The sequence below is a fragment of the Pseudomassariella vexata genome, assembly GCF_002105095.1.
Source record: "Pseudomassariella vexata strain CBS 129021 chromosome Unknown BCR38scaffold_3, whole genome shotgun sequence".
Classification (NCBI taxonomy): domain Eukaryota; kingdom Fungi; phylum Ascomycota; class Sordariomycetes; order Amphisphaeriales; family Pseudomassariaceae; genus Pseudomassariella; species Pseudomassariella vexata.
Genome location: NW_024467958.1, coordinates 1,761,876 through 1,774,690, shown reverse-complemented (window position 1 = coordinate 1,774,690; position 12,815 = coordinate 1,761,876). Strand labels below are relative to the sequence as shown.

Sequence of the window (12,815 nt, the reverse complement as noted above, 5' to 3'; positions counted from 1 at the left end):
GAAGATCTACAGACAACTGCTGCAGCGAAGACTCCGGTCTTCGGGGGCTGGGTGTCAGGGTAAGGGGGACGCGTGAAGTGCTTCATGAAATACCACGCAGTGGAAGGTTATGATTATCCCATGATTAGCAGCATTATGCTACATGTTGGTCCGCCTGGGAATCGCAGCAGTAGTAACCTAGTTTGTACTATAACGTAGCAAGCGACTATACTTCTTGTCTTTGACCCGAATCTACAGTCATCTGTATCTTCACTTAGCCAACATATATTCAACAGCAGCGTCACAAATTAAAGATTATCCGAGTCACCAAGTAGAAAACATGAATATGGCCTCATGTATTTTATTGGCAAGCAGCACTTGTACACAACGCAACCAATCAACCTCTCCTCATCAAATGCCAATCGCTTGCGCTACGACGTCCTCATTTCCTCTCTCGAAAAGAAAACAAGGCCTAGCGTCAGTTCAGTTGCTCCTCTGTACACTTGGTTTTGCTTGAACATCTGTCTGTCGCTCTCCTTGTTTTGCTTTGCCTCGAAGCAGTGACCGACCAACCACCGAATCACTCTCAACCCTTTATCAGTTTCGCACATGCAATCAATCTGCCACTCCTTTCCGTCCCCACCGTCCCCAATGCAAGAGCTCATGCATTGCCGTTGCATGCCTGCCTGCGTATCTTGCCGGCCGGCCACCCTCCAATTCATTTGATCCGCTAATGCACAATCTACTGAAACAGTTTTTTCTGCTTTTTCTTTGTTGTGGGGGAATCCCCCTTCCCCTGTTCTCTAGTATTCTCTGAGTGATCTGGATGCTGCCAAATTCAGAAAAACGAGATGTCTTCCCCTCCTCCAATCTCGCTCTATGTCGAGAATGAGCCTCGCGTCTCGGTGAAAAGCCAGCGCGTACTAAGAGGCTGGATCTGGGTGTTTCAAGGGAAAAAATTCGAGACCCGAGTAAAATCAATGGAACCTCTAAACGCCTTTTTGTGCGGTATTATTCAAGTCCAAATGACGTGTTTGAATATGGCAAGTGACGGAGAGCGGCTAGTCATTCTTCGGGGATGTAGGGGAGCTACGAATTTTGTCAGCAGCTGGCTCCAATTCATAATCATAGTTGTTTTACATACTACTTCGGGCTGGTGTTGCCGCCGGGTCCAGGAGTCCTAGGAGAGAACTGTGGAGACTATAAATTCATTAGCTACAAAGATCGTTCGTCATTCCACAGGCTAAAACGAACCGTAGGCGAGTACTGTGGGCTTGTTGGGGACACCTGTGTCGCTCTGTTGAAGTTGGGACTCGTGGGCGAGTAGGAGGCCGGAGAAGTGGGCGAGTAATTAGGAGAAACAGGGCTGTAAGAAGGCGACACAGCACCTGCCAGATTGGGAGACGTGGGGCTGTAGTTGGGACTGGTTGGTGAGTACGTCGGCGAAGTCGGAGAGTGGGCAGCCGGAGACGTTGGCGAGTAGTGCCGAGGCGAAGACGGGGAAGTAGGAGAATAGCTTGGCGACGTTGGGCTGTAGCTTGGACTCGTGGGGCTGCCCCTGTAACCAGGAGAGGTGGGCGAGAAAGACGGGGACGAGGGGCTGAATTGCGGCGAGCTGGCGAAGCGACCGCCAATCGCAGGCGATGTGGGCGAGTAACCAACACCGGGAGACGTCGGCGAGTAGCTGCCGAAGGAACTAAATGGAGAAGTTGGCGACGTGCCGCTAAATGGGCTAGTAGCACCAGGACTTCTCCCGCCGTACGGACTAGCATTACCAAAGCCACCACCATACTCTGATGCGAAGCCAGCAGGCGTGTCCGACCCAGTTCCGATGATGGGAGAGAAGTTGCCTGCCATGCCCATCGACGGAGATGCCAGTCCCATTGCGTAGCCAGAGTCGGCATGCATTGGCGAGCCTGTGTCATAAGGAGTGGCCGCACCATCCATTTGGCTGCCCTTGATCGTCATGCCGGGCATGAGGCCCATACGGGAATTGTCAGAAATGACTGTGTCCAGCATCTTAGGGTCTAAGAACACATCAAAATGACCAGTACCCATGGGCGCCAGCTGACCAAGCATTACGTTTTCAGAAATACCACGGCAGTCATCCAGTTCGCCTGTGGCAGCAGCTTCCAGAAGAATCTCAACAGTCTCTTCAAAGGAACATCTCATCAGTGCACCCGTGTCAGCCCTGTTGATACCGTGTCTCGTGACTGCTGCAATGCTACCACGGTAGCACATGACATCGACCAGAAGAGTAAGATGGCGTTCGTTGACGTACGAACCGTCGAAGGCAAGCACACGCCGCAATTCGTTCAGCAAAGCACCTCGGGCTGCCTCAATACCAAAGACATCGACAATCTGCCAGAGGTCGTTCGTACTGGTTCGTTTCGGGTCCACGCCTTCGACGGCTAAAACTTCTCGGAGAGCAGTACCTGAAGTATCAAGGTACCATTCCTCGCAGAGAGGGTCGTCCTTTATCCAGACCATGGCACCCTGTGGGTCTGCAGAGGTTCGCACTCCCTTGGTCAGGAAGGCTCTGTCAATGCCCTTAACACCGCGAAGGGTCAAATTCTCCAGCAAGTGGTCGGCAAGACGCTTAAGCATAACGTCGTCTTCAATTGCTTTGTTGCCTTCTTCGTCCTTATCGTCCTCCGGCATTGGCCGAACACGAATAACTTGCTCCTCGGCGTTGTTGTCACTGTATATCACTGCCAAATCACTCGCATAATCCTCCTTGAGCCGCAGAGCCACATCCTCAACTGCCAGGCCCTTATCAAGCATCTTTTGTCGATCAAGGGTGAATCTCAGCAGCCAGCGAGATTGCCTGTCAATGCTGTCGTGGCTATCGTCAGGAATGAGATAGTACGATTCGACCATATCCAGATCGTCGGGAATGTTGGTAGACTGAATATCGGGATCGTAATAGACCTCCACAACAGCACAGACTGATCGCAAGTTGGTATGCTCCACAATGCTTCGAAGTTTCTTGGCTCGCTCTTGAGTGGCTGTGCCGTCTTTAAGGTAGACCATCATAGATGGCGTCTTGATGTTGCTGGCGACGTTCAGAATCTCCTTGAGACGCGGCACACCAAGGGTAACATTCTTGGACGAGATACCAGTGAAATGGAAAGTGTTCAGGGTCATCTGGGTGGCCGGTTCTCCAATAGACTGTGCAGCTAGGACGCCAACCATTTCGCCGGGACTGACCATCGCGCGTGCCCATCGACTTTCCAACTCTCCCAAAACATGCTCGAAAGCCATGAGCGTCAAGCGATGATGGACAGCTAGTTGTTTGTATGCCAACTGGGAGCGTATCACCGCTTTGAAGAGCAATGTCGAGTTCTCGTCAGCTTCCCGCGAGATCTCGTCGCTTCCACGAACGACAACCATTCTCTCGAGCAGGTTTTTCACGCGAGGTATGACATCTTTGGGAGTGAGATTGCTGCGCTTCCCATCGTCCACCTTGAGAATTCTCTTGGACATCTGGATGATGCGTCCTATGTTAAGAGGAATCTGGTAGCCGTGTTCAAGCTTATCCGGGGATCCCATCTTGAGACTACGCATGAACTCACGATCAATACAGATCTGTTCAAACTCCATATCCAAGAGTGCTTGGGTCTCCGGATCGCCAGCCATATCTTGAGAGAACTCAAGAGCATCAAACGCAGCAGGACGGCTCTCTTCCATAACGTCGAGACGGTATGACTTTTCAAAGTCAACAGTCCTGACCGACTGGAACTTCACCTTCTGTTCCTCAACGATCATACCGTCAACACCATCTTCTCCATAGATGAATTGTATGATATCCCCAAGCGAGTTGCGAACAGTACCGTCGTACTTGGCACTAACGTCCTCAAGGGCTTTCACCAATCGTCGCTGAATGTAACCCGTCTCGGCGGTCTTGACGGCAGTATCAATCAATCCTTCTCGTCCAGCCATGGCATGGAAGTAGAATTCAGACGGGGTGAGACCTCTCAGATACGAGTTCTCCACGAAACCACGGGCCTCGGGTGAATAATCGTCCTTGGTGAAATGAGGAAGTGTTCGGTACTTGAATCCGAAAGGAATACGTTTTCCCTCAACAACCTGCTGTCCGACCAGGGCCGACATTTGAGAGATGTTAATGGCAGAACCCTTGGATCCAGACCGCGACATGACGACGGCATTGTTGATATCCTTCAAACTCGCCTCTGCACTAGTACCTGCTTTATCACGAGCCTCGTTCAGAGCTCGGGAGACCTTGCTCTCGAATGTCTCACGGATGTTCATACCCGGAAGTGGTTCCAAAGTGTTGGCAGTAGCTTGCGCCGTCAAGTCAGCGACCTCGGCCTTTTGACTATCAATATGGCCCTGGACTGCGTCAATGGTATCCTTGTCAGGAATTGTATCACCGATGCCGATACTGTGGCCGTTATGGAGGAGCCAGTAGTTGATGACGCGCTGGCACCCATTAAGAAAAGCCATCGCGCCAGCAGGTCCCAGTTCGTTGTAGCACAGGTGAACAATTCCTCCACCAGCCGCACCGACGTTCTTCTTGGTAAGCAGACCAAACAAGACTTCTCCGGACCGGACCAAAAGACCTTGGTCGTTGAGGGGACACCAAGGGTCTTTTTCTTTGTCAGATTCAGTGTGCAGACTAATTTCACGAGGGATGACTAAGCTGGCAACCTGCTTGCCAGTCCAACGCGGCCTAGGCTTCAGAATGGCAGGATGGGGAATAATGCCATCCCAGCCGGGGACCCAGAGCATGATGTCCATAATCTGCTCCTTGGTGATGAATACATCACGGCGGCACATCTTATAGACTCCCGCCAGTGTATCTTGGACAATACCCATAAGCGGACCATTTCGCTGAGGTGACACGATGTTGAGTGGAACCATGCAAAGTTCTTTGACTTCGGCTCGGGTTTCTTCAGTTTGTGGAACGTGAAGATTCATCTCATCACCATCGAAATCAGCGTTGTAAGGAGAGGTGACCGAAAGGTTGAGTCGAAAGGTGGAGTAAGGCATGACCTTGACACGGTGACCCATCATGGACTCCTTGTGAAGTGACGGCTGGCGGTTGAAGATGATATAGTCCCCGTCCTGAAGATGCCTCTCTACCTTCCATCCATATTCCAGTGAGATTGCTCCAGCGCGTCGGTGATGTCGAAGATCAATTCTGGTACCATCTGAACGAATGACGTACTTTGCACCGGGATGCTCGTTGGGACCGTTTTGCACCAATTTATGGAGTCGTGAAATGTTGTAGGGCGTGACCGTCTCGGGATAGGTGAGGGTTCTCGCAATGCTGCGAGGTACACCGACTTCATCCAAAGAAATATTTGCATCACCTGTGATGACAGTACGGGCAGAAAAATCGACTCGCTTTCCCATCAAGTTACCACGAAGTCGGCCCTCCTTGCCCTTCAGACGCGCTCTAATAGACTTCACAGGCCGGCCGCTTTTTTGCAACGCCTGAGGCTGGCCAGCAATATCGTTGTCCATCAGAGTAGCAACGTGGTACTGAAGTAGCTGTTCAAACTCGGCTGCGATGTGAGCGGGCGAGCCTTCCTGAATGGCTTGACGAACATTGCCGTTGGCACGAATGACATCTCCCAGCTTGTACGTCAAATCGTCCTCGTTTCTCAAACCCTGGCCAGTTCCATCCATGGAGATACTGGGTCGCACAGGCGGAGGCGGAACGGGGAGAACTGTGATGATCATCCATTCGGGACGAGCGTAGTCGGTATTCAAGCCCATGTCCCTCAGGTCGTCGTCCGATATGCGCTTGAGAATGTTGAGTGCCATTTCGGGCGTAATGAGTCGCTTATCCTTGGTCTTGACGCCATCCTCGTTCTTAGTCTCAAATGTAGCCCAGAGTTGAAGAGCGGTCTGGCGGACATTGGGCTGATCGTTGCCACAGCCGCCGTGGCCAGCATGCGGCTTTGAAGACTTGCTGCTTGGGTCGAATGCTTGATCCTCCTCCTTTGGTACGTCGTTGCTGCAGAGCTTCTTGGCCTTGCAAGCATTCCAAACTCTTTGAAACCTTGCCTTCTTGTCGCGGGTGGTGACAGCTTGAGAGAACTCTTCATTACTCTATGGCAGGTGTTGTTAGCATCAACAAGGCTTAGTCAAGGTAAAAGAGGCAGGTATAACTAACTCTGTCTTCCAAGACCTTGCTGCAGTTGTGGCAGACTGTCTCGAGGATCTTCTTTATCTTCTTGATAAAGCCGGGGTGGAAGACAGGCTTAGCGAGCTCGATGTGACCAAAGTGACCGGGACATTCCGACATATTCTGCTGGCATGTGCCACACTTGAACTGACGATCAACGGAGCCAAGGCGCGGGTCATTGAGACCACTGGTACGAGGTTTGGTTCGCGTCTCGTCCATAGTCTCGGGATAGAGGATGTGGCAGACACTCATGTTCTTGATTTCCTCGGGCGACAGGAGACCGAACTGGATCTCCTGCACCGTCTTGAGGGGCGCATCGGAATGCGCGAAATGTAGGTTCGCCATGTCGACAAGTTAGGGTTGTGTTGAGTAATATATGTGAGGCACGCGTGTCGGCGGTGAGCTCGATGTGAGGTCACGTCTTGGTGGCCGAGTCCGTCGAACGAGATCGGGCGCAAAGACTCTTCGTGAAGTCGTTGTGAGTGGCCGGGAAATTCGGCACAGTTGGAGACGACGCATATATGGGCGAAAATCCCGTGGCAGATGATGGAGATGACCTTCGGCAGTCACCAAGTCGGTCGCGAGTCAATGAGGCAGGTGCTGGAAGGCAGCGCCAGACCAGAGGCCAAAGGCCTGAAGGCAACCGTCACTACTCCAGGGTCGCACGGGGTCGAATCGAAGGCGCTGATGTCGAAAAATGAAGGTCTCGATGGGTTTGAGATGTCGAATAACCGTTGAGCAACGGCGCAATCGATATGCGTCGCGCGTTGTGATGACTTGAGGATCTCGAAAAATCAATGCTTGGTGGAAAACGCGATGCCGACAGGATCTTGAAGTTCTGAGAAGGCGACTGATACGGTTGAACCTCGCTAGTACTTGTTTGCCTTCTGGTCCGTGCGCTGAAAGGGGCGACATCTGCAGCTTATACTAGAGACCGAAATTGACTTTCAAGAAACATCTCTGCACAGATCCTACCCCCACTTCTTGGGGCTGACGCCGTGCCGAAATAAGCCTGTGGTCAGGCTATGGTCAGGCTACATCAGCCACAGTAGGTTATCTATACAGTATCCTCTGCGTTTTGGACTGCAACTTCTTTTGTGGCTTGACGCTGCCTGGAGCAAACTTATGTTAACGTCGTTCACTATTGCATACGATCTACGACGCCGGCCATTAGAACGCTAAACCTTTTCTATTCGCAGCATTATCACATCTGAGACATGATCTTTAATGTGCGCCAGGATTGACTACAGCCAGCTGTGCCACATCTGGGCCAAATGCCCTGTGGATAGCCCTGCCGTAGTTGCGGATTTGGGGAGTTGACCCATCATCATCATCAATGCAGCCTTATTATTCTGGCCTGTATTGCTCCGCATGATTCTTCATAAGTCACGACGCGTTGCGCATTAACAGAATGCAGATCTGCGAGGCTTATACAGTAATACAATATCTAAGTGTCAAATTCGTACCAACATTAACCTTCTGCAGAGGGACACTACAGTATCTCGGCAGTTCTTGCTAACTGGGATATGTTTAATCACAGAATTAAAAGAAGTTTCTCGCAAGATTACTTTACCATATATAGTAGTCAGAATATGGAAGCTAGTGGCGCCGAATCGTCTCGAACATGCGGGGACTTAACATTATAAATTAATTCGCTTCCCTTATACCCTCTCATGCAAAGATAGTAGAAATTATAAGGTTGATTCGCAATGCCTACTAGCATTATGCACTGGATCCAGAGCCTGGCAGTCCTTGCGATACCTCCGCCGAAAACCGTAATATGACAACTCTTCCTGCACCAGTGCCAATTGTTACAGTAGAGCTAGCCCAAGCTGATTTTCCCGGTCGATAATCTGCTGGCAACCATAACAACTTGCGTCCGTCCATTGTTATCCAGCAACAATCGCTGCTTATACCGTACCCAGAACGATGTCCTGGTTTAATACCGACTAATGCGTGACTGCGTGCCCTGGAGGAAGTTCTAGCATTACTATCCGTGAATCTTATAGGCGTTATGGCACCGTGAAGAGAAAAAACACCAGTGTCGGTAAATAAGCGCATGTCTTCACGGTCATAAGATAGGGTCAGGGAGGTACAATCAACTTCGAAAGTCAGTAGCTCTTGGCCCGTCTCGGCCGACCAGATCCGGACCATCTTGTCGCGTGAGGCCGAGGCCACCAGCTTCGAGTCGGGCGAGAAGGCGACCGACAACACCTCATCGCTATGGCCCTCGAGCGTCTGCAGGTGCTGGCCCCAGCCATCTTTCACCTTTGGCAGAAGAGATATCCAGTGTGGCATTTCTTTCTCGAAAACGCGTCGAACAATACTCCTCTTGGGCGCAAAGGCGAGTGCTGCTGAGTATACTTGAAGAGGCGCCTGTTGAATGATAAACCCCATAGCGAGGACAAAACGTTCCGCATCAATGAGGAAATTGAGGGTGTTACTAGCATTGAGCTAATCCATTTTAGCATAACGAGCTTAGATGCCTCCTTCCTTATATTAGACTTACTTGAACAAGAGTTTGTAATACCTTAATCTTACCTAAGCTTTCTGAAGCTCTTCCCATTAGGCTCAATGCCTCCAGCCAATGCAAAAGGTGGTCGTTAAGGAAGTTATATACTTCGTCAGTATCCAAAATCTGCACCCCAGCCTCTTGTAAGTGATACGACCAATATCGACAGGCGTACTGGACTTCTGGCGGTAGACTGTGGTTGATTCTCTGTAAGTTTATAGATGAACGACACATCCCTGGTGCTTGAAGTCCGCAGATATCTCTTCGAAGAGATCCGTCCATTACGCGGCGACATTGTGCCGCAAGCTGCTTATGAACCTCTTTTCCGTCTACCCAAAACGGGTTCTCCCCTCGCCCCTTTGGATCCAAGAGGAAGTCGCGGAATGAAAGATGGAGGAGTCGAACAGGATCTTCGAATGACGGTGGTATGCTTAGGACCGAATGAAGCAAGTCCAGCGCATCATAAATGCTGTCTTGAGCCACGCTAAGCATCCGTGCTAAGGCAGACACAGAGAGGGGGCTCTCAAGAATTATGATGGAGCCGACCACGGTGCGAAACCGTCCTAGAACCTCTGTCCTCCTTTTTTCAAAAAGACCAACAATCAGCTGATCTAGTATTGGACGGTATGTTGCATCAAGCTGAGATTCCTGGTTGTTAGTTCGGTAGTCCAAGACCTCTCTAAGCAGTTTACGGGGGTTACCACATTTTCGATCAGCGAGAAAGCGGCATACCGTAGAAGCAAAGATGAAGAGGGGAATCGCCATCTTTACGAGATCTGCTGTTTCCGATTCGCCCGGCCAACTTGGTGGCAGTTGTACATTTTTAGGCGCGGTTTTGTTGTAGTTGCCTCGAATATTCGCGAGCTCATGCTGGAAAAATGCGGAAATATCATGCTTGATGACCGGTTCGGGTACTTCGTGAAGTACCAAGTCTTGGAAATTACCCTCGATATCGCTAAATCCAAGACGAGTTGGTACTTCAGGCCTGCTAGTGACAAAAACTCGTAGTCGTGGGGACGTCAATGTTTTGGCCCGCGAGAAGAGACTAATGAGGAGTTTAACGTCTGCATCGGGCTCACACTCATCAAGCGCGTCGACTAGAATGACGAAAGTGCTAGCTACTCCGACGATCTGAGAGATCTTGAATAGATGCTCTAGAATAAGCTGCTCAAATTGCTCTTGCATAGATTCTTCGACTATGCGCCGATTGTTATCGATGGCACTTTTGACGTGCGGTAAAAGGGCCGGTTCTTTTGAGACCAACTGAGAAGCGATGGTGGTGAAGAATTTTGACGCGCCACCTCGATCGCCATCGCCCTTCTTGAAGAAAAAGCTGGCACCGAGAAGTTTTTGTTCGTTATAATGGGCCGCGACGGTGCGTGAAATGGTGGACTTGCCCGTGCCAGCCATACCGTTTAGCCAAAATATCGTTCTGGCGTTCGGATTCTCGACCCATTGCGATATCTCATCCAGCAGGGCAACTCGAGTACCTTCAAGACAGGTTGGGTTATGTTCTTCGGCATGCGAGTCAAATGCTGCGCCTTCGGCAACATGAAGTTGGTCGAGCGTCGCATTTTGACCCATATTATGAATGTTCTGGTCAAGTGCGAGGAGAGCAGACCTATATAAGCCTTGTTAGCTCGGGTAGCGGAAATGAACCCGCAGGTCACGTACGTCTGATCGACTTGCAAACAGTGAGAGATATTGTTTGTGAATGTTGCGAAGTCTTGAACCAGCTTTTCTGCATCCCTGCTTTCGAACGGCCACTTTAAGGCGCGAAGCCCAAATCGCTTCGTCACCTTACGCATGTCGCTAGGCTTCAGTTTTTCTTCTAGCTTTTTAAGTGAAAGTGACTGTCCTTGAGTGTATGGAGCAACTTCTGAGATGTTTCAAGCTTTGCTCCTTAAGGGCTTTTTAGGAGCTGTTGAACCCCTTCTGAAGCAGTACTCAAGCTTCTGACCTCCGACTGGATTCGTTCGATATCATCTTTGGCATGCTTAACGTTCTTGGAATATTGTAGACATAGGGAAGCAACCTTGGCCGACAACTCAATGACGGCGATGGCGCTCGCAGCCATGCCTAGTCCTTCAGCCATCGCATATAGGATTGCGTGTAATGGCTAACCCGTCAATATTTCGACTTCAAGATAACACTCGTCTGAAACGGTTACTGTAATACCCTTAAAGCTGTTCTTCCGCTGTGTTCGTATCTGTTGATTTGAAACAATTGATGTTAGTTCAACTTAGATGAAAGAGCATTATTCCCCTCATTGCCAGGACGAGCCTGAGCTGTCAACGACATCTGCAAGTTCCCCCCAATCAGATCGCCAGTTAAAGTGGTCATTTTTGAGCCACTCGCTCCGTTTGGAGGTGCTTTGGTCGACCCGAAGCATCGCAGCTTCGATCGAATCGGATCCTTCGCATTAACCGAGTACTGCAACCCCACGGTTCTGGCGATTTGAAGGGTTGCGAGCGACTGATTAATGATCATGTCTCGAATTTGAACAACTTGTAAAATGCCAAGTGTAAGGGTCGAGGGTAATGTCGATGCAATTAGCCTAGCCTACTCTACGAGTACTATCCATCTATGAAGAAAAAAACATTAGATCCATTCAGTGTGGTGAACACTTCTCCGTTTTATCCTTCTGTCCTCCCGTCTCGTCATTTCAGGAATCTTCGAGAAGTGAAGCTGTTCGGAGATTTCTGTGGGTCTTTCTGGCCGAAGGCGTCGCAGAGGCCACATACCGGTCATAGACCGTGACACCGAGATCTGTCGAATATCACGTGTGTCCAATCGAGTAGTCAGCAGTGCGTAAGATTGTATATGAATGAGGTGTATTGTTCTTGTCTGTCTTCTGTTCTCGCGAACTCCCGTTGCTCTGCCTTTTATAGATGCTTTAGAACATGTCGGTAACTTTGGTGTTACTTTTGAGAAGAGGGGTTCCTTTCGCCTTCTGAACTTCAAGTGACAATAGTCTTCTCTAGTGCCATATTATTTCTGAACCTAGGAACCAGGTGCCCTATCTGACAAGATCTTGCACCGTTACGAGCGGTGCGATATTACTCTAATCATTCGCCCATCCACAGCGCTACTATGTAGCCCTAATAATGGTGATAGCCCGAATTGGCGACAAGCTCGCAAAGCAGTAACCGCATTGATCCCTTTTGCAAGAGCAAATTCAAAAACCAATATATGTTCAAATATTCATTTACTAGTAACATATGCCAGGATTGGATATTTCAAGCTGTAGATGCCATTGTCTCATGTGAGGCCTAGGTTGATTTTCAAGAAATGTATCGATTTCCAGGATACTAGTAATTGCATATCCTGAGAAATAACGCGTTATTATGCTATTGTAACTAGCGTTTCAGGTCTTAAGTCTTTCCAGGGGTAACGATAGCCGTAGGCGGTGGCTTGTACAGGGGTGTGTCTAGTATATGAGGCTCTAGCGTGTGGTCTAGAGTGCAATCTGCCTTACTAATAACTATTTCTCTACTAAGGGGTTATAGGCAGGCTTTCTGCCAACTACTCTTGATATTTTTATCCGTAAAGGCCTTCTTATAGGCCCTGAGATATGCTTATAACATACGTTACTTATATATCGGTGCTATAGCTTTATATACTACTTACGCTCGAACTGTGTTGATGCGAGTGCATATAGGGATGAAGTTGTATATACTATTACGGGCCGCTATCGCACCACGGCCACTATACTGTCAGGTTACGGCCTGGACCGAAGGCGATAGTACAGAGTGAAGGGGAGAAATATGTCACGACCTGGGTTGCATCGCATTGGTATAGACCTCGATTAGGTGCTATCGACGAAGATTCTACTCTAAGGAGCGAAGGAAAGAAGATGACAACTTAGGTTTGAGGGATCGCGACTAAGTCATCCACGCTTGGCGGGGCTCCTACAAGGGTTATGATTGGCTTCCCATCTGACACTGCCACGGCAGGTGTTCCAGCTGTAAGTCACCTGGTTGTAGTGAGTCTGCGAGGGTTGACCTTCACAACATCCGGGAGTACTAGTAGAGGTACCGGGGGCTTCGAGCCTACGGCGTATTTAATAATAATAATAATATATTGGGAAGCGTGGCCAGGTCAGTTATTCTAGCCTGGTAGAGCTTATTTATAGCCCTTATCTTATCTAGCTATCTTATCTATAGC

General features: G+C 49.6%; 2 protein-coding genes across 2 annotated transcripts; both read right to left on the bottom strand.

Moving 5' to 3' along the window:
- Positions 1-870: 870 nt before the first annotated feature.
- On the bottom strand, positions 871-6,633 carry BCR38DRAFT_135705 (RNA polymerase Rpb1). Its single transcript, XM_040853584.1, has 4 exons — positions 6,125-6,633; positions 1,234-6,060; positions 1,124-1,179; positions 871-1,068 (listed from the first exon to the last, which is right to left on the bottom strand). The coding sequence occupies exons 1-4, from the start codon at positions 6,479-6,481 to the stop codon at positions 1,041-1,043; spliced, it is 5,268 nt and encodes a 1,755-aa protein (XP_040718925.1). The 5' UTR covers positions 6,482-6,633; the 3' UTR covers positions 871-1,040.
- Positions 6,634-8,085: 1,452 nt separating this feature from the next.
- BCR38DRAFT_482140 (uncharacterized protein) lies at positions 8,086-10,743 on the bottom strand (the record flags this gene model as incomplete). Its single annotated transcript, XM_040863462.1, has 5 exons — positions 8,086-8,105; positions 8,176-8,590; positions 8,646-10,269; positions 10,323-10,527; positions 10,596-10,743. The coding sequence occupies 5 exons, from the start codon at positions 10,741-10,743 to the stop codon at positions 8,086-8,088; spliced, it is 2,412 nt and encodes an 803-aa protein (XP_040718924.1).
- Positions 10,744-12,815: the final 2,072 nt, after the last annotated feature.

Bases quoted from the DNA above. Each gene is read 5' to 3' on its own strand.
- BCR38DRAFT_135705 (XM_040853584.1), bottom strand. From the start codon at position 6,481: ATGGCGAACCTACATTTCGCGCATTCCGATGCGCCCCTCAAGACGGTG. The intron at 1,180-1,233 runs GTTCGTTTTAGC...ATGAATTTATAG, and splicing joins GCCCACAGTACTCGCCTACG to TCTCCACAGTTCTCTCCTAG. The intron at 1,069-1,123 runs GTATGTAAAACA...CAAAATTCGTAG, and splicing joins GGCAACACCAGCCCGAAGTA to CTCCCCTACATCCCCGAAGA.